Source organism: Tympanuchus pallidicinctus, unplaced genomic scaffold, assembly GCF_026119805.1.
Source record: "Tympanuchus pallidicinctus isolate F22 unplaced genomic scaffold, pur_lepc_1.0 scaffold18, whole genome shotgun sequence".
Taxonomy (NCBI): Eukaryota; Metazoa; Chordata; class Aves; order Galliformes; family Phasianidae; genus Tympanuchus; species Tympanuchus pallidicinctus.
The window spans coordinates 8,521,031-8,541,432 of NW_026294699.1; the positions used below are offsets into that span (position 1 = coordinate 8,521,031).

At 51.8% G+C, this 20,402-nt stretch overlaps 1 protein-coding gene across 2 annotated transcripts in view; it reads right to left on the reverse strand.

The window, feature by feature from the left end:
- Positions 1–20,402, reverse strand: part of PRKCB (protein kinase C beta) — a 77,764-nt gene that overhangs the window by 34,001 nt on the left and 23,361 nt on the right. For both annotated transcript variants that reach the window (XM_052679747.1, XM_052679746.1), the window contains exons 3-5: positions 11,947–12,029; positions 4,723–4,834; positions 3,799–3,927 (exon numbers count right to left, since the gene is read on the reverse strand). In XM_052679747.1, the coding sequence (XP_052535707.1) occupies positions 3,799–3,927; positions 4,723–4,834; positions 11,947–12,029 (324 nt within the window). The remainder of the gene's footprint in view (positions 1–3,798; positions 3,928–4,722; positions 4,835–11,946; positions 12,030–20,402) is intronic.

Here is a 20,402-nt window from a genome sequence, read left to right on the forward strand (position 1 = left end):
ATGCTTCTGCTTGACGTTAAATCACTTTCTGATTTTTCAAGCAGAAATCAACAATTCAGTGAAAGAGAACTAGAGAGTTCAAGAAGCCCAAGCTGGGTTCCTAGGCTCAGCACAGCCGGTGATGGCTGCAGGTTCTCTGCTCCTCTGCTTCCCAGAATCAAATATCCGTGCCTTTTCATACTACAGTTTGAATCTGCATTGGAAAGCGCTTCCATTACGAAAGCAAAAATGTGCACAGCCTTGATGATGTTTTAATTTGCTACAATTTCCCACTATATCCAGCAGTCTTTTCCTGCTAAGAAGATAGATATAAAAGCCCAGAAGAGAACACAGGCTGGGTTCTGCCCAACCCCTTCAGAACTCGCTAGGAACTGCAGCTACTTTCATTGAACCAGGTGAAATATCCCACCAGTTTTATGGTTTTGTTGCTCTCTTTTATGCATTAATATGCATTTATATGCATTAACTATATTACATACATGGGCTGCTCCAAAAGTAATGCCTCCTATTCTATTATGTTGGCCCATGACAGCAGAGGCAGCTGCCAGTGGGATGGCAGCAGAATTTGAACCTTCCCACCAGTGTCCCATTACATGTCGTTGCTGTGTGACAGACAGCAGCAGAGGGGCACTCTGACACAATGACATCCAACATGGAGGTGTGGATGAAGCAACGTGGTGGAACTGAATTCCTCCATGCAGAAAAAATAGTGCCCACTGATATACATGGACACTTGGTGACCATTGATGGAGACCAAAGAGTGGCTGTGGCACAGAGAGGTGCTGGTGGTACATTTCAGCAGTGGTGACACGGGGCACTTCTGGTGACACGGGGCACTTCTGCTGGCACGCAGCTGTTGTTGATCACTGGCAAAAATGCACAGCTAATGGTGTTGACTACATTGCAAAATAGCTCTTTTGGGCTGAGAAACTACTCTATCCAATAGTGACATTGTGCTCCTTGTACCTGTTCTGGTTTTCATGAAAATAAATAGGAGGCATTGCTTTCAGGGTGACCTATGTTTCTTACATGTGGTCCAAGACAATTGCTCTTCACTCAGTGTGGCCCAGGAAAGCCAAAAGGTTGGGTACCCGTGTGGTAGACAAAGCCAGGCATTTTTAAACTCCAGAAGCATCAATAGATTCCTGCACTTCAGCAACATCCCTGCACAGCAGACAATGGCACTCACAGTGCTTTGAACCCTCCTGGGTGCGCCCATTACTCATTGACATCCGAAGTAAGCAGCTGTAAGGGAGCTGCTCTGTGAACACAAACAAGCAATTAAAACTGAGATTCTAATGAGGAGAGTCAGCTCTGCAGCCTGAAATAGGGATTTTTCTCATGTCACCATTGGACAGTCTGGGAACGGGAGCATGCCATGCTGAGTGCTGCCAGGCAGCAAAGCAAGAGCTTGGCTCCAGGCTATCACAGCAATGTCCAAACCCGGGCCCTGAATTGCTGCAGAGTGCCCACTCCTTTCCCACGCTGTGCTGAGGTTTGTGGTTACCTGCACCTCACAGTAGTGGCTGCTCCAGCACGCTGCCTTCCTCAGTGCTTCTCACTTGGTGAGGTGCAGACTGTGAGCACCTCGTGCAGATGCAAAGTTACAGGACACCCGCTGACCAAAGTCCTTCAGGTTAAACAACACGTGCTATTTAACCAAAAAAATTCGTTCTCCCAGTTGGAGGTAAAACATATCGTTACAAAGAAAAAGAAGCTGAGAAAGCAGGGAGAAAATAAAAACACCAAATACCAAAATATTTCCTCAAAGCCTTGTAAATTTAAATTGATGCAAAAGCAGAAGCACGGCGCTCCTCAGCTCCGGCGCGTGCCCATGCTGCCACCTGCAGGCACTCGCTGCTGCCCAGCTGCACGCACCAGAGACCTTTGTTTCCTACTCCATTTGCAATGCTCTGTGCCACAGCAGCACTGCATCTGGTCATGGGCTCTGCATAGCTGTCAGGACAGGGATCTGGCCCCAGCAGCGGGACCTGCATCGTTCCCTGCAGCCAGGGACCAAAGGCACACAGACATCAGCCGCAGCTCCTGGAAAATAGCTGATGCCCACATGGCACAGCATCCTTTCTCACAGATGTGAGTGGTCTTTCAGTACCTAAATGAAGGCTGTAAAAAAGAAGGGAACAGACTCCATAGCAGGATCTGCTGTGATGGAACAAGGGGAAATAGTTTCAAACTAAAAGAGGGGAGATTCAGGCTATATGAGGAAAAGGTTGTTTATGGTAAGGGCAGCAAAGCCCACAGGGTGCCCAGAGAGTTTCCCCATCCCTGCAGATACCCATGGTCAGGCTGGATGGGGCTCTGAGCACCAATGTGTCCCTGCTCAGTGCAGGGAGTGGCACCATGCGGCATTCAGAGGTCCCCTGCAACTCAAATGATTCTATGATTTTATAACCCTGATGCCCACTGCCATGATGGGCAGCACTGCTGCCTCTCTCTGGTTGCATTTCGGCTGCAGGACCTTTGGTGCTCTGCACTGAGCTGACAGAGCTGGCAGCAGGGAGAACATGCGGGATTGGGAAAGATGGTGAATCTCTGAGGTTGGCAGCAGGGGGGGCTTTAGATTTATCGTTGAGGAAAGCAATGGGTTTGGGGAGACTGCCTCCAGCCACACCTGTGTGCCCCCAGAGGCACTATGCTCAGCTCGCTCCCACTTTTGCAGGATCTGCCCTCTCCCTGCCAAAAACACAGCACAAACCCAGCTATTATCTGAAGCTTGTTTCTTCTTTAAGCAAACAGCCACTGAAGCAAAGGAAATCTCTGCTGACTCCCTGGAATTGACTCAACGCAGGCACCAGCAGGGCTCATGGCGGCTCCCAAAGACCAGGGATGTATTTGCTTGGGTCTGAGCAGACATTTCCACCTCCCCTTCAAATTTAGGATCAAGAAGCCCAAGGCCTCACCTGCCTGGGCGGAGATGAAGGAGCTTAGCAGGGAGTGCACAGAGTCTCTCCTCTCTCAAAGTGCTCCCACTCCTTCATTAGCCATGCAGCAGAGCTGGGGAGCACAGTACATTTCCCTGCCTTTCTGGAAAAGCCAACAGATGACATGTTTTCACCAACACCTCCATAATGGGCCAGAAATAAAACCGTCTTTCAAATCTAACTGAAGAAAAGAAATTCCAGCTGCACAGAAGAGGCTGAGGGAGTTTCTGCCCTGCCTCCAACATCATGAGAATGGCAACCCATGCCAGGAGCTTCTGTGCTTGTGGGGCTGTGAGTTCTGAGCGTCCATCCGCCCCAGACCAGGTGTGACATTGGGTTGGGTCAGCCCTCCCTGTGTCTGGTGGCTCAGATTGTATATTAGGAAACATTTCTTCTCCAAAAGAACTGTCAGGCACTGGCACTGCTCCTCAGGGTGGTGCTGGGATCACTGTCACAAGAATGGTGGAGATGTGGCACTGAGGGATATGGTTAGTGGGCACGGTGGGATGGGTCGTGGTTGGATTTGGCGACCTTAAAGGTCATTTCCAACCTTAATACTTCCCTAACTCTGCGAAACATTGGTGGCCAAAGCCCTTTGAGAAGGACAGCCCTCTGTCACAAAGCTGCGGCTGGGGGGCACAGAGCCCGGCAGAGGGCAGCGGAGCGCCGCGCTGAGCACCGGGAGCGGCGCACCGGGATTGGGGAGCTGGGGGCCGCTGTGCGAACGGAACCGAGAGACGACGGGAAAGAGGCGTTCGTATCTCATGGACAGCACGAACCAAGCAGCGCATTTTCACGGTGCTGATCGGAGGGACTTCCCGCCCTCCACCTGGCCTCACCCCCGTGCCACACGTACCCACGACAGTCAGCACGTCCTTCTCGATGTCGGCCCTGATGTATATCCTGCCCCGGCGCTCGGTGTGGTCGGTCCCACACAGGCTGGGGACGTTCATCACGCAGCGCTTGTGCACGTTCATCATGCAGGCTGCGGGAGAGAAGAGAGGTTTGCTTGGCCCCCCCTTCTGGGGTGGGTTCATAGCAAACAGACCCCAAACCCAACCAGAGCCTCGAGGCTGTGGGTGCTGTGCAGGCGTGTCCCCCCTCCTCCTTCCCATGCCTACACGGGCTGCAGGGCTTTTAGTCATCATTCCCATTTCCTGGGGTGCCCAGAGAGGTGGTGGTGCCCCAGCTCTGCAAACTGTGGATGGGGCTTTGAGCACCGGATGGAGCTGTGGATGTTTCTGTTCAAGGCAGGGCAGTGGGATCAGATGGCCTTTTAGAGTCCCTTCAAATGCAAACAATTCTGTGATTCTATTTCTCTTCCACCCCACCGCAGTGCAGCACCGGGAATTCAGCTGGATTCACCAGGAATACAAAAAGGGCACCAAATACCCCCACAGCTTTACCCATATACAGATCATTTAAACCAATCCCTTTCTACTTGGTAACATTTTAAAGGTGATAATGAATATGCTGTTCCCATAACAGACAGTAAGCTTCTATATTTATGAGGATGCCAGCACATGGTAAGCACCGGGGTGTGCTGCTCCCCGCAGACGGCGTAAGCAGACGCTGTATGTTCACAGTCATTTTAAATAGGACTGCACAAGACTGACTCGGAAAATAACCAGTCTCTCTCCTACCCTCCTCCCTCTCCTTTCACGCCATCTCCTCCCTGTTCAGCTCCCCCAGCTCCCTGCACCCTACAGACTCATGTTGTCCCCCCTCTGGGGGTGCTGACCCCCCTCTCCCGTTCTGTCCCCGCTGCACCACTACTTACTGTCACATTTCATCCCCTGGTGGATGAGGCCATACAGCAACGAGCCACAGTGGTCGCAGAAGGTGGGGCTGGAGTATGTGTGGATTTTAAACTTGTGTTTGCTTCGGGGATCCTAGGAGGGAAATAAAAGATGAAGATTATAAACCTGCTCCAAAGATCAGTCAGGAGTGCACACACCACAGTGCCCTGATTTCTGTCTGTATTAGGACTTCCTAGCGACCATCTCTGTGAGAGCCCCACTGCTTTGGGGGTCAGCAAGCCCCCCCCTACTCCAAAGGCACCAAGCTCAGAAATCTCCCTCCTGAGGTTGGATGCAGGGTGAGGCCATGGCAGGCACTGCCCGGCTTAATTCCATCTCAGGTTAATTGCTTGGGGCTTGGGATGAGACATGGCTCCCAGCTCCGCCATTTGAGCTGACAGCCTGGAGAGGTGCCCAGGCACCAGGACAGAGCTTGGCAGGGCACTGCAAGGTATGTAAATAAATAAAGAGTGGAGGCAGAACAGAGCTGTGGCACGGCTATACAGCACCCTCCCTTAAATGAATTGCCCAAGCACTCCAGGTACTGAAGCTTTTAGCTGCACTAACCACTGAGATTCTCTGTTCTTTCTCAGTGTCGCAGATAACTTGAGCGATACCAGAAGGATGGACTGGTAATTGAGCTGCATTTAATTCCACCCGCTAAGTGCAATGGAATAGGTACATGCTCCAGCAAACCCACTGTACTGGGAGCTGGAAGCATCCCACGTGCTGCCCCAACTGAACCTCCTGTTGGCACAGAGCACCGGGTGCTCCCACAGTGCAGCGTGGAACAGGGACCCACAGAGATATGGGCACAGTGCACCCGAAAGTTTCCACACGCTGTTGGGGAACAGCCCACAGGCAGAAACCTTCTGCATCCCCAAAGCTCTGAGCCAGCACAGAGCTGAGCTGTGGTACCGGGGCCTCAGGCTGCCCCTGGCTGTGCCCTGCAGGGTGCCCAGTGTGGGTAATAGTGTGAATACAGAAGGAGCTGTGTGCCACTGAGCCCTGAAGTGTTGCACGGGCAGGAAGCCGCCCCCAAGTGCTGCAGTTCCTGTGTTCCCTTCTGGAAAGAGACATTCCTGTTTAGGCAACCAAAAGCTTTAGTCATTCATAAAATAAGACACAAGCTCATTGCAAAGTGAGGCAGCTTCCACCTCATGCAAATGGTTTTAAATTCCCTCTGGAAGTGGGAGTTTCAAAGAAGTCAGAGGTGGAAAACACAAGCACACAGCACACAGGGACCTGCGGGCACATTCACAGCAGCTTCCCACGCCCCTGCTCAGAGCAAACCAAGCTCATCTCCAGGTGCCGGGGGCTCCTCTTCAGTTGCCACCCTGGGGATGTTACAGGGACCTGGAAGCAGCTGGGACTGAGCTCCACACAGCACTGTGGGTGATGGAGGAGCAGCTTAGAGCCGTGCAGTTGAGCCCTGAGTGCACAGAGCAGGAGGCACTGCCTCCCCTTCCCCATGCTGCGGAACATGCCAGAACTGGGTGTTCTGGGGATCATTTTCAAGCAGGGCTGAAGTCTCTGCACGGAGAGACTATTTTTGCACCATGGAGACAGAGATGACGAGATCCCTGCGCATGCAGATGCTGAGAGACTTCAAGCAAGAACACTTACAACGAAGTTTGCCAAGAAAAGAAAATCTGCTCCTCTTTCCCTCCCACTAGAGCAGAGCAGGCCCTGAAGGACAGAACAGACAGCGTTCCCTTGGGAGCACTGAGAAATGTCACCAGGGTGTCAGCAAGAGGCTGTGACCTCTCCTGCCGAGCTGTCCAACCCAGACAAGGTGGCACAGACTTGGGGCCAGGCATTCTGGCACCTTGACTATTAATTTCCAGCTCCTCAGAGCCCTGCTTCAGCACGACGTGTTGGGATGGTGCCATGCACTCATGAGTGACCTAGAAGTCCCTCACTGCTCAGGGCAGAAGCATACATGGAGCCCCCAGGCACGGCCATGGCACCCAGCAGGCAGAGCCTGCCCGAGGCAGCGTTCCTCGGCAGCTCAGAGCAGAGCTGCTCAAACTGCAGGGCTGGAGCCATGTGCGGATGGCAGACGGGCAAGCTCAGCTCCACAGAGCCAGGGAAGCAGCAGAAGGTGCTGGGAGGGAGCAGTGTGGATACATCTTCATCCCACAGGAGCTGTCACCGGCCGTCTGCACCTGCCGGAGCTGCATGTGCCCTCACACGAGGGGCAGATGGCACCCGCCGGGAGATGGAGAAGTTAATTAGCAGGAGAAAAGCAAGCAGTGAGCTGCAGAGAGGCTGGAAGAGCATGGGGCTGGAGCAGAACAGGGCTGCCGGAGGGGCAGGGTGCTGCCGACAGCCGTGCACTGAGGGCTGGGGGGTGACACACTTGGGGGAGTCCCTGCACCCTGCTATGAGCTGCAGCGTGGCACCTGGCAATGGGGTGTGAGCAGGGCACTGTGCATGCACTGATGCTATTGGTACAGCTTCTGCTGCTAAAACACCTGTGGGTCCCACAGCTCTCACGTTCCCATGAAGCTTCTCTCCTCTAAAAGCAAGCAGCATCAACCCTTTCTGCAGTACAAACAATTGTGGAGATTTTCAGGAACGGAGGAGCCCAAGACAAAGATGAAGCTGCTTGCAATCAGCAGTGAGCACAGGCACACAGCAGTGTCACAGAAACCCTTTCCCAAAGCTACAAGAGCTGGCAAAATAAAATGCAAAATCAGAATGAAACTGCGCTGGTCTTCTTTATTCCTGGAGCAACTCTGATATTTATTAATGCATTGTGATTGGGTGACCTTTAGCAGGATAATGCAAAGAAGGTCATTTTAATGATTATTTTGTCTACAATTTAAATAATCATGCATTCTACTAATAGCTCCAGCTATAATTAGGTTTGCCAACTGCATTACATTATACATGCCTGATTTCAGCTCCTGGAGACCTTGCCATATTTCAAAGAACTTCAGCTTGAACGGGCACGCGAGCTCTGCCTGCTACAAGCAGAGCACTGGAGCGCCAGAGCTTGTAATGAAGAGCAGCATGCTTCAGTACCATGGTGTTGATAAGGGCTTCAACAGCATTAATGCAAAAACCATGTCAAAACCAAAGCTGCAGGGCAGGAGAGCCTGAGCCCAGCACATGGCTGCAATCCCAGCACCCCAGAGCTCAGTGCTGCACACAGTTGGACTTAATTGGAGAAGTAAGTGGTATAAACACCACCATCCTCAGCTCCCAGTGCTGTGGAACTGATGGGCAAAACAGACCACTGTACCACATCTTCAGACATCAAAAGCACAAGTTCCTGGCCATGACTTCAGTACAATGCAACATAAAACAACCCCACAACCTCAGCCCCAGCAATTATACTGACAACATTGGTCTGCACTGTAAGGAGCAATTACATCCCTTCACTTAACATGCCCCATCAACATGCAATTAGAGCTGCTCTCCCTCTCCTAGTTGGAGGGCTTGTGCCTTTTGGCTTTGCAAGGTTAAGCACACACTTTCCTTGGGAGCTTCAGACACCACCAGATCAAACAGAACTGCTCCTGGCTGACTCCGCTGCTCGCGTTCTCCCAGCTCAGCACACTGCCTTGCAGCCAGTGCAGACTGGGGCAGGGATGTCACCACCAGTGCCACCATGGGGAGAGGACCTCTTCCCTTTCCAGCTCAGCAGCAGCCACGTGGCCCACTGTAATGAAGAACCCTCTGTGAGGCTTAAACAACTGCAATAATTTAAACTCATTCTTTCTGCAAGATTTAATTGGGAATTAGTATTTGTCAAAGGAATGACAGCTACCAGATTGCTCCGCAGACTAAAAAAAGCATAGCTAAAATTATTACAACCTAGATCCTATCAGTGTTTGATATAACTACAGGTCGCTCTGGATTCATGCCATGGCTGTTAGCAACAGCGCAGAGGAAAGCTCAGCTTGAGCTTTGCAGCAGCTCGCAGTGAAGCCCCCATCCCCAGCCAGTCCTGCTGCAGGCAGGGCACTGCTACTTGCTGGAATAGTTTGCTGTCTCTCTATTCAAAGCTCCTTCAGGATTAGGCTGCTCTAAGCAGCCTGATTCCCCAAGCAGAACCAACAGTGTTTGCCCTGCAAAATTCCACAGTTAAATCCTAGCTGACAGCCACCCAGGTGTACGAACTAAAGCTCTACTAAAGGGCAAAAAAAAAAAAAAAAAAAAAAAAAAAAGCCAACATGACAAAAAGGCCATTTTTGCTGCCTGTCTTAAGCCCTGAACATCTGCACACCTCTCTCTATTTTCAGAAATAATGCATGAATAATCTGACAGCAGCTGGGCAGCATTTACCTGTCTGCCCAAGGAGCACAGCAGCAGCACTCACGTGGCAATAACAGCAAACAGCAGATGATTTGATCAAGGGCCTTTGTGCACATCCCTGTACCAGTGCCTCTTACAAAGGGGCAATTTGGATTTCTTTCAAACCTTCCCCTTGGCAGGCAGAGGCTGCCCACCAATAACTGGAGGGCCACTGGGCCGGCAGAACGCAGCAGAGAAGTGCCATGCACCGGGAGTAGGACTGGGCACTGGGTGCTCCCTGCTCCTTCTTCTCACTCCAGCTTAGACAAGGCTGATCAGGAGAAAGCACAGCAAGAGCCCACAGTCAGAAGCGTGCAGAAACGGGCACAACATTTCCCATCACCTGCTGCTCTCCTGCTCGCTGCTGGCCAGCTGCTGGGCGAAGATGTGCACAGCGCCCAGCTGGGCAGGCTGTCTGTGCCTGACACCACACAGCAGGGGCACCTGGAGCACAGCCGCCCCACGCTGCTGCTGCCAAGCCTCATTTTCCTTGAGCAAGGTTAAGTGCTTTCAGCATCTCAGGGTCCCTCATTCCAGCTCTGCTGCAATCATGTTTGCTGGCACCTTCCTGCTATTTTTGCATTGTGACAGGCATGGTTTGCAGTGCTGTGACCCGCAAGCAGTGCTGCGGAGCCATGCCCAGCTGCACCCCCAACTTGTGCTGCCTGGCTTTTACCTGCAGCCCCCAGAACTAAAGCAAATGGCACAAAAAGCGGCACCCAGACCCTGGTGGGTTTCAGGTTTGCTTGGAAAGAGAAAGCAAGCAGGTCTTCTCTAGCAACAGCTGCTACCCTCTGTGCCTCCAGCAGCCCCCAGCACAGGGGGATAATAGGGTGGGAGCATCTGGGCTCTGCAGCACCCCCCTCCAGCTGCAGCAGCCTCATAAGTTTTCAGATCCCTATGCACAAATATCTGAATATGTTCCTAAATGTATATATGTTTATATCTATGACATATATCTTTCGTAGCCTGAGCCACGTCTGCAGGGTGCAAGCAGGTCTCACTGCCATCTTTAGAGTTCCAGATGACAGAGAATAGAGAACGTGTGACGATAGAGCTCAGCCATGTGGCTGAGGGCATCTCACTGTGTGACATCACTCAGCAGCAGCAGTGCTGCACAGCCACTGTGGAGGCTGCAGCTCTGTGTGCTGTGCAGTAGCACCGTGCAGAGGAACCCGGCGTGGGTGTGCACATGGGATAGCTTGCTAGCCCTCCTGACTGAGCAAAGGGCAGAGTGTAAATCCCCTTTTATCACACTTCCCCATACTTTCTCCAGTTTTCCTTGCTTTTTTTCCTGTCAGGCTCTCACTTCATAGAGCAGCAGTGAAACCACCCAGAGCAATAGGGGCAGAACTCACTCCCTCCTCATCCCTATGGGTGTAATTGCAACGTGCTGCAGAGAAATTGCATGCTGCAAAGCCATCACAGCACTGCATGACTCAGGCAGGGGACACTGCTATCCCTTGGGCTGCGGATGACACCCCTGGGTGCTCTGGGGTCAGACAAAGTACAGCAGCCCCTGTTCAGCTCCAGCCCCATACAGAACGGTAAGGGACCAATAGAGAATTTGGGTACCCGGTGTTCGGGTCTCTTTGGTTGGTATCTGTGCTACATCTCCTTTTCCCCTCCACTAACTAATTTGTAAGGTTCAATAGCTTCCAATACACTGCAATTAGCAGCAGTCCCTGCAGAGCAGAAAGCCTTCAGCAGGAAAAGTGATAGGCACATGCAGAGTGCCAGTGGGGAATTAAAAAAAAAAAACCAACATAACAGAAGATCTTGACTAATTGTCTAGTGGGAAGTGGAAATAAAAGTGGGCTTATCAAATTGTGCATGACAGCCATGCATCCCTGCAAGCTGACAACCTCTAGAAGTGCGAGGAACACCTTGCTACACACACAGGTTTAATGTTCCACTGGGTCCTGGGCTAGCTACAAAAGCAAAGCAGCTGCATGCCCCTGCAGCCCACCCCACCAGCACAGAGCCCCAGAGCTCTGCTTTTCCCCACACTTGTGAGCAGCACATCCCAAACCCACATCCCCAAATCCCAGCACCAGCCCTGCTCTAGGCAGAGTGACCAACAGCACTTGTGCAGACTCCACCTTCCGCAGCACACTGCACTTCCTGCACCCACTGCTTCTATTTATAAAGGTGAGAGTTCTGGTGCACCACAGTTTCCCCAATTTGCTCTCTTTCTCCTTGCAGTTCCCCAGATTAGCCAGTCCCCACAGTAAAACACAAAAGCTGTTGGACAGACCAGGAATGCGCTGGCAGAGCTACGCAGAGCAGCTTAAGTGAGTCCTGGTCTGTTGAAAGCACCAGGATGGACCAGGAGCTGCGTCCTTCTAAAATCTATAACACTACAGAACAGTTTGAGTTGTAAGAGACCTCTAAAGGCTGTCTGTTCCAATTCCCTGCGCTGGGCATGGACACCCACAGCTCCATCAGTGCTCAGAGCCCTGTCCAGCCTGACTGGGGGTGTCTAGGGATGGGGCACCGCCACCTCTCTGGGCACCCTGTGCCATTCCTCACCTCCCTGGGCATAAAGAACTTCTTCCTTATACTCAGTGTAAATCTCCCCTCATTGAGTTTGAAACCATTTCCCCTTGTCCTATCACAACAGCCCCTGCCGAACTTGTCCCTTTCTTTCTTACAGGCCCCTGAAAACAAAGAGCAGTATTTAATTCAGGTGGAATCTGGGGGCAGGGAATGCTCCTCCAATGTGCACACGCACTGGGCTCATTAATCCTGCAGGATGACACGAAGCAGACCCTTGGAAGAACAATACCTGCTCTTCCTGAGGGGCCCCAGGTTGGCCCTGTGGAACTGCCCGCAGTACAGTGTGGGAGCTGGTCCAGGCAGGGCACTGACACCAAGATAACATCAGGGCAGATACTTACGTCGGAAGCTGGGCCCTTGTCTGCGCCGGGGCAGGAGAAGGTGACGAACTCATGGCACCGCTTGTGCACCACGAAGCAGCAAACTGCAGAGAGAAGAGGGACAGTGTCAGAGCTGCACGATGGGACCTGAACCATGCACACCCGGAGCCATGAAAAGTGGTTGTATCTGATCCGTGGGGAGCAGCACCACAGACACTGAGCACGATTCCCTAAGATTTAACGTTCTGCTACAGATTTCCTTATTGATGACTGTCAGACACTAAAAGCAGAAAACTGAGCAGAAGGAAAACATGGAACGAATGTCAGAGAGGGGCTGGGTGCCTCTGCGCTCACTTGGAGCTTGCTGAGGTCACCTATGTATGAGAGGCAGCGCCCGGCGCACACAGACATCTGCGCTGCAGTGTGTGTGTGTCCAAAAACAGAACGTTATACCAAAGGGAACAGGTGGGCAACATTCCTCCCACAGCTCTGCTTTTCTTTAGCAGCTCCCCAGCCTCCATTTGCCAGACCAGAAGACACGCGCTCCTCCCTCCTCACACGCACATAGATCACAAAGTTGGAGTTCTGGGAGCAGTGCAGGAAATTTGTCCTCGTGTGCCACCTCCCTGACTGCACTCCTGAACCAGGAAGCCCCGTCAGCAGCACTGACCCCACTCAGCACAAAACAGTTAAAGGTTGGGAAAGACCTCAGCGCTCCTTCTGCTGCTCTGTCCCCACTCCAGAGCAGCAGAGAGGAGATGCATGTGAAAAAACGGTTCTGAGCACCAGAGCATGGGCAGCAGATGGAGATGCACAGAAATGAAGCCTACTTCCATTGCACTCACATAGGACTTTCCTTAAGGAACAAAGAGAAAGCAAGCAAAGTTTCCCATTAAGCTCACAATCCACTCAGTGTACCCTGCTCCATGCAGTTTCAAATGCATTTTCCTTTTCACATTTTTCATCATGCAAAGAACAAACAGAAGGTTGGGGAGGCACAACAGCTGCCAACAACTCCTTCCTTAGAGGAGCTGCTTCTCTGAGCCAAACAAATAAACATTTTCTTGAAAACACTGTTCACCATTTCTGTCATTAGTACAAGCAGACAGAAGCATCTGGGAAGCAGGAAGGAAGAAATTAAAACTGTATTAGCAAAGATTTGTCCTGCAACAACCCCCAGCAGCCCCATGGAGCCCGTGCTGCAGCACTGCTGCAGCAGCAGCGATTTGGGCTCAGCTGAGGGGTGGATTTTTGCCGGGCTGCACTTGTATAGCATTCCCCTGCACCATGTTAACGAGCTTCTGGATGCAAACATGATGGAAGAGTGAGAAAGGAGAGAAAAGCAAATCCTGGGGTGCTCCATCCTTCCCAGCTTCTGCAAAGATTTGCACTCTGGGGACATCGCTATCTGCTCCTGCCTGGAGAAGGTAAACCAGGGCAGCTGAGGCTGCAGGAGGGAGCAGCAGCTGTATCTGTGTATCCTTCACCTCAGCTGCAAACACCTAGAGACACTGTGGGGTTGTGAGAGACCTCAGCACAGGTGGAATGCCCATTTCTGGTGGCAAGAAACCAGAAAGCCAATGCCTGGGAAACTCAAAAGCATGCCAGGTTTTTATTACAGCCATATTCTTTTAAGGTTTTATCAGAGAGTTTAATTATTAAAGAAGGCATTAAATACACGTGCCCACTTAACACCTCCTGCCCTTTGAGCAGGGACCAACGAACAGCAGGCACACGGCATTATCCATCCCAGTGGAAAAATGATTGCAGCGTCCGCAAAGCATTCCATGCTACTGTTCAATTAAGTAAATGGTACCCTGGCCACCGTGGGCCACCTCTGTGGCCACTGAGTGTTCAGCAGGAGCAGTGGGCTCCCCGGCAATCAATATTAATACGGATTGTAAGGAGAATCCATTTGATGATGATGAAGCGGAACGCTCGCCTACGCATCCAAAGCAAGCAGGAGGCTCACTGCAGTGGTGGGGGATTTACATCCAGCACTTCAAACGAAGCTCTGCAAGCCTTGAAAAGGTCCACGCAAACATTTCATGCACACTTAGGGGAATAATCAATCTCTGCAGAAAAACAGCCCAAAGAATTAATCAGGTACAGCAGCTTATGCTCTAATTCTGCCTTGACCCCATGTGTGCACCTACCCAGGGGCACAGGGATGGGAGGTGCTCCTCCCGTGGCCGATGCAGTGCACCATGCTGAAGGGCAGCACGCTCTACTCCATTGCTGCAGAGCTTTAGGACCGCATCTTCATCACTTTAGAAACTACAGCACAAGCAGCAGCTTTCCCAGGTTGCTAATTAGACAGTTCATTTGTAAATCTTATTACGCGATAATAAAGTTATCAAATCCCATTGGTGAGCTACAAACGTCCTGAGTCATTTATACACAACAAAAATGAAACATTAACCTTTACCATTTGTTGCTGTGTAACGCATAGCTGCTTGCTGGCCCTAAGTTCTTCTTCAGTGCCATCTCCATTACAGGCATCTGGGGAGAAATCACTGTCTTGGGGGAGGTGAGGAACATAAAAGCCCACACAAGGCAGCGTGCTGCAGCTCCGCAGGTTTGGGACTCGTGGCAGCACTGCAGCTACAGGGATGGGGCTGCCCCAGCGCAGTGGCATAGGATATTTTCAGATGTCTGAGAAGACTCTTATTTTAAAAGGTGGGAGGACAGAAAATACTAAAGGTGTTGTTAAGGTTGAGAGAGAGAAAAAACCCAAAGCTACTAAGAGGCTTCTTTGTCTAAAACGCTGCTCAGAAATCCCCGAGAAAACTATAAAGCAGTTTCACACGTGGATCACAGAACCTGACAGCCAGAAAAAACGCATTAAGAAACATCCCAAGAGCACAGCACGTGTCTGGCTTCACTTCCACCACAGGAGGGACCTCCGGGCTCAGAGCGGGCAGCAGTATACAGGGACAGAAAACACTCAGCTAGGAGCAGTTATAGGCTTGCAAGCTTTGCAGTGATGCTGTAAGATAGCGCAGCAGAGAGGAGCCATTGGTGATGGCAGGAAGGATGAATACAGGGATCTCACTGTGCAGGAGTGCTGCCATGAGCTGCAGGTAGAAGCACTCCCTGGTTGCCTCTGGCATCACAGACACCAGTGGTATTTGGTATAGCATGGGCTGTGTGAGGAGCAAGGAGAAATGGTCTCAAAATTAAAGAGGGTAGATTTAGACCGGACATAAGGAAGAAGTTCTTTGTGCCAAGGGAGGTGAGGAATGGCACAGGGTGCCCAGAGAGGTGGTGGTGCCCCATCCCTGCACCCAGCCACAGTCAGGCTGGATGCTCTGAGCACTGATGGAGCTGTGGGTGTCCCTGCTCAGTGCAGGGAGTGGGATGAGACGGCCATTAGAGGTCCCTTCCATCTCAAACCATTATATGGTTCTATGATTCAGTTGTCTTTTGAGTCAATAGGAGAAAACTAATGAAGAGACCTCCAGCAGAAGTAAAAATGGGAGGGCAAAGCCCTTGGCACTACATGAAGCGCAGGGAGAGGGGAGGACGCTCCCACAGCCTGGCAGCAGCCCTAGGAGCAGGCAGCACTGCTTAAGGTGCAGTGGCTTTACATTAAGGTGCAGATTTGGTCACAGTGAACAGAGGGCTCCTGGGCTCCACATCCCTGTGCACACATCTTCCTGCTCATGTGGGGTATTTTCTTCTGTTTACAAAATGTAAACAAATGCAAATGAATTCCCCCGCCATATGCAACATCCCTCACCTCACATGCTCTATCTCCATTCAGATGCACTTCTAACAGCAGACAGTTGGGCAGCTTGCCCAAAGACACAACAATGCCGAAAGATTTGCTGTTAGAATATAAAATCCTTCCTCAATCCAACAGCTTCTGCCCAGGAGATGCCCTCTATTGCAGCATTAAGCTCCTTAGCCTGGCACTCAGGCTGCCAAGGGAGCCAGCCCAGATGCATGGAACCCAGGAACATGAAAGCCCAGAAACAGCAGGACCCTGCCAGCACCGTGGAGTGCAGCTTTCATTTGGCCAAGTGCATTCATTGCTAGAGGTGTCTGGTACCTCCCAGACAGTCCAGGCTTCCATTCTCAGCTCCTTTATCACAGAATGGCTTAGTTTGGAAGAGACCTCAAAGATCATGCAGTTCCAACTCCCTTGCCAAGGGCAGGGTGGCCAATGACTAGATCAGGCTGCCCAGGGCTCCATCCAACCTGGCCTTGAATGCTTCTTCAGAGGTGGCACACGATCTCTGAAATGGTGCTTTGGCAGCCCATTTTTCCAGGCTGGCTTTTCGGGATGCAGCGCTGGCAACATCTGGGACCACTGAGGCAGCACACCGGGCATGCCGTACATCAGCCCCTGAGCCTGCACACTGTTGGCTGAGAGCCTGCCACATGGGATCTGATTAGCCTCATCTCCCACACGAAATGCAGTTAGCTGGCAGGAAGGTACCCAGCCCTCCTCAAAACCCAGACACCATGACAAACGGCTTCCTGCAAGAATGAACCCTGCCTAGCAACTGGATGCCACATAAAGCAGCGCTGCCTTTATTTGATCTCCATTTGTTTCTAATTTCATTGTACGGACTCCTTGTTCTGAAGAAGGGGCTAATCAATTCTCCCCAAACCCTTTGCAAAATGAATAATTCAGGGAAGTCACCTCGATGCTCCCGGTCGAGAACACTTCTCCCAGAACTCGTGTCCCCTTTGTCATCCTCCTCTAGGCAGAGCAAAGTTCTGAAGGCACCCAGGATGGCACCAGATGCAGAATGTCAAATAAAGCAGAGAGATGGAGAGTTAAGAGAGACAGAACAAGGACCGACCAAAACTCATCTCCAAATCAGCCCCAGCGAGGAGATAAGGACCTCCCCGGAGAGCTGACAGATCCTCACTTGGGCAGATGGTTCTAATAGCATGAAACTCAAAGATTATTTTGAGCGCATCTCAGTGCGTTGCTGCTCCCCTGCAACCCGGAGGAAGCTCTCATTTGGATAATGCCTCCACTTTGTAAATAATGAGAGATCTGGGGAACGGGCTGCAGCTCTGATTATCAGAGCTGGAGAGAACAAAATAGCACACACAAAAAAGTATTTTTAAAGGCGCTTTGTGCTTATCCACCTACGCTGGGCCAACTGCGAGGTCAGATGCATTAGCCCGGCTTTGCCTTCACCACACACCCAAGTGTACAGCAGCAGCCCACCATTTCCCATTCCAGCACTCAGAAGTATGGCTCGGTACATCAAACAAAGTCAGTGAAGCATGGTAATTGTAAAATAAGGGGAAAGAAGGCTTCCAGGAAGGGAAGTCCTAAATTTCTGACAGCGCTTTACAGCTTTTAATCACTAAGAGCGCATAAGGAGAAGCTGAGCTAAAAATTTGTGCTGTTTGGATTTAATCCCCAGCTTTGGTTAAAAGCTTTCTGGAGTCCTTACAACACAACAAAAATCTTTAATTCCCCATCAGACTTCAGCGGTTTTTCCCTCGCCAGCCCCAGAGATGCAGAGAGAGCGGATGTGCTCTGAGATTGCTGGGCTCTGTGCTGCAGAGAGCTGCCAGGAGGGCACACGTTGAGGTGGGGACAGGGAAACCACCCCTGCTCCGAGCCCCTGGGCTGCTCAGCATCTGAGCATTTCATGTTTTGAACAATTCTCTTCATTTTTCAACTCATTTTGATTTGCTACTATATCCACGCTGCATTTTTTGCTTTTCTGCTCCAGGAGAAGCCCCACAAGCCCAACTTTCTTACCAGTATGCATCCATCCTGGCAGGGCAGCCCTTCCTGGCTGGGTTTCTGCCTGCCTGCCTGATGGCACCACCCTTGGCAGGGCTTTGGGGTGCTGAGGGGCCAAGAGGACATGGGGGGTGTATGATGATGTCATCAACCCAAGGTGACAAGAGGCAAAGGAGGTAGGGAGCAGGAGAAGGCATTTCTGTGAGGTTTCAGCTTCTCAAAGAACAGGTTTTGGTTTTGTTTTGTTTTTCTTAAGGAAAGGGAAAGAAAAGAGCAAGACTGCCAGCTACTCTCCAGAGAGACCTCACCAGCTTTACCATCCCTAGAAGGCTCCAACTTCCAGAGCAGCTACAAGGGATTCTCAGTCCAAGAAAGCAACTCTTAATCAGCCCAGTTAATTCTACACTAACAATACAAAGAAGCCTTCATTACAGATTTGAAGAGGCCCAGCCTTTCAAATCAGCACTGAGAAAGCTGTCATTCAGTGCCAAAAAGATAAAACTGTTTTCCTTCAGAAATACCAGGCACTGCAATGTGATACTTTTTTTTTTTTAGCCACACAATCTCCCAGCCATTATGAAACCAACCAACACTGCTTGTTGTCCTCTGGCAGCCATGGGAGTGGGGACCACATACCTCAGCTGCAAGACCTGGCTGTGCCTAGGGTGATGCAGTCAGCAGTGTGCCCTGGTGGCCAAGAAAGCCAAAGGGACCCTGGGCTGCATTGCACAGTGAGGCCAGCAGGTGAGAGCAGTGTTCTTACCCTCTGCTCTGCCCTGGGGAGGCCACACCAGGAGCACCATACCTAGTGTGGGCTTCCAAGGTACTGACAGGCATGGAACTGCTGGAGAAAGCCCAATGGAGGGCTGCAAACCACCTGGATGCGTTCCTGTGCAACCTGATGCAGGGGGCCTGCCGTGGCGGTTTGACTGGAGGTGCACTAGAACACCATTCCAATCCCAACGGACCTGTGATGCTGTGATCCCAGAGCTACAGGAAGACCCCAGCCCCAGGGCCCAGCTCCTGCAGCCCAGTCAGCAGCACCACTCACTCAACCGGCAGCTCCAGAGCCACAGAGACATGAATTTTACATTACAGAGCTCAGAATTTAAATACTTCATCAACATCTCTCACATACCGAGCTGTAACAGAGATTCACTTTCAGGCTGAATAATTCAGCCTCCATTGCTCCCGCCTGGCACGCGCCGCAGCTGCTGGCATCGTCAAATCAAGCAGCTCCCCAGCCCTGTGCAGGGCTCTGCAGGGCAGTGCAGGGTGCCCCTCTGCCCCCAGCCCCAACCCCTCTGCAAACTGTAGCACTCTGAGGACTGTGCCAGGAATGTGCCTGTGTTGGTGATTCCTGGGGATGGGGAGGAAAACGCATGCAGGTCCCGAGAGGTTGTGTGGGCAGGATCCAGCTCGCCGCGGGCTCCTCTGGAAGGCTCTTAAAAACACTGTGGGCTCCTCCTCGTCCTTTGGTCGCCACGTGGCTCCCAATCGAGGACGACTGCTGCCTGTCACTATGTGGGTGCTGCACTGGGCACAGCAGTGTTTCCAGCTTCCAGGGGCAGCTGCTCGCCACCAGCACGAAGCAAACACGCACCCGCAGTGCTCTGCACACACAGGCAGCCCCCAGCAGCTGTGCCGAAGCACAGGGGGAGGGCCACTCTCTGCTCATTTCTAAAGCAGACGTTTCTAATATTCATTTTTTATTTAGAGGGGTTAAATATTTTGAGCCCAGCCATGCACTATTAGAAGGATTTCAGTACACATGAACAAAACACTCAAAAAAAAGAAAAAAGTCTGCAGCTTTTATATGAAATACCAGGCGTGAATCGACAACACACTCTGCATGACAATGAACATAATGAAGCCAGGCGGGATGAGGAACATCAATCATCCCCGGCAATAGGATAGGTGTGGGCGGGGAAGGGGCCGATGACTGCATTAGAGCTCAGGTTGGGGAGCGATCTCCATTCTCCCACTGCATGAGACGTAAACACCCGGAGCCTCACTCTGACTGCGGGCAGGGGCTCCTGCACCGGGGGCATGGGAACAACCTCCTGCACCTTTCCTAAGCTGCTAAGGACATAAAAGCTGTGGGGAGCACAAACACTGCTCCCTGCAGCCTCACCCCAGCACCTCAAGGGGTGGCCAAAAGCTCCTCATGGAGTGGAGACCCGCACCCAGCACCCACTGAGGGGCTTGGAGCGATGAGGGCAAAGCCTCCCACGTGTTCTCCTTGCACCCCATGTGCTCCCCCCACGCTCCCCGTGCCAGTGCTGTTTCAGAGACCCACGCACAGAGCAGGGGGAACTGAGCCCGCAGTGCAACTGCCCACGCGTGGGCCCTGACAGATGCCCTGAATGAACAGGAGGGAAACAGACTCGGCTCTGCTCTTTAATTATAGCCAGGTGGCACAGTGCCACAACACTAACAGGTAATTTTTCAAGCTGGAATTTGTTTCTTTCAGCGTTAACATCCCCCTAACCTGTTTCTCAAAGCACAAGCCAAGAGCCTCCATTACTGCAGCGCATTGCCTCAGCCTGTGGGGACAGGGCTGCGAGGAGCAGGACAGTGCTGGTGCTCAGAGCCATGCCCGAGGACAAGGGGATGGGGACACTTTGGGATTGGAAGGGACCTCTGGAACTCCCTCAGTCCAACCCCCACAGCAGGCCCCCTGCAACAGGTTGCACAGGAAAGCATACAGGTGGTTTGCAGCCCTCCGCTGGGCTTTCTCCAGCAGTTCCCTGTC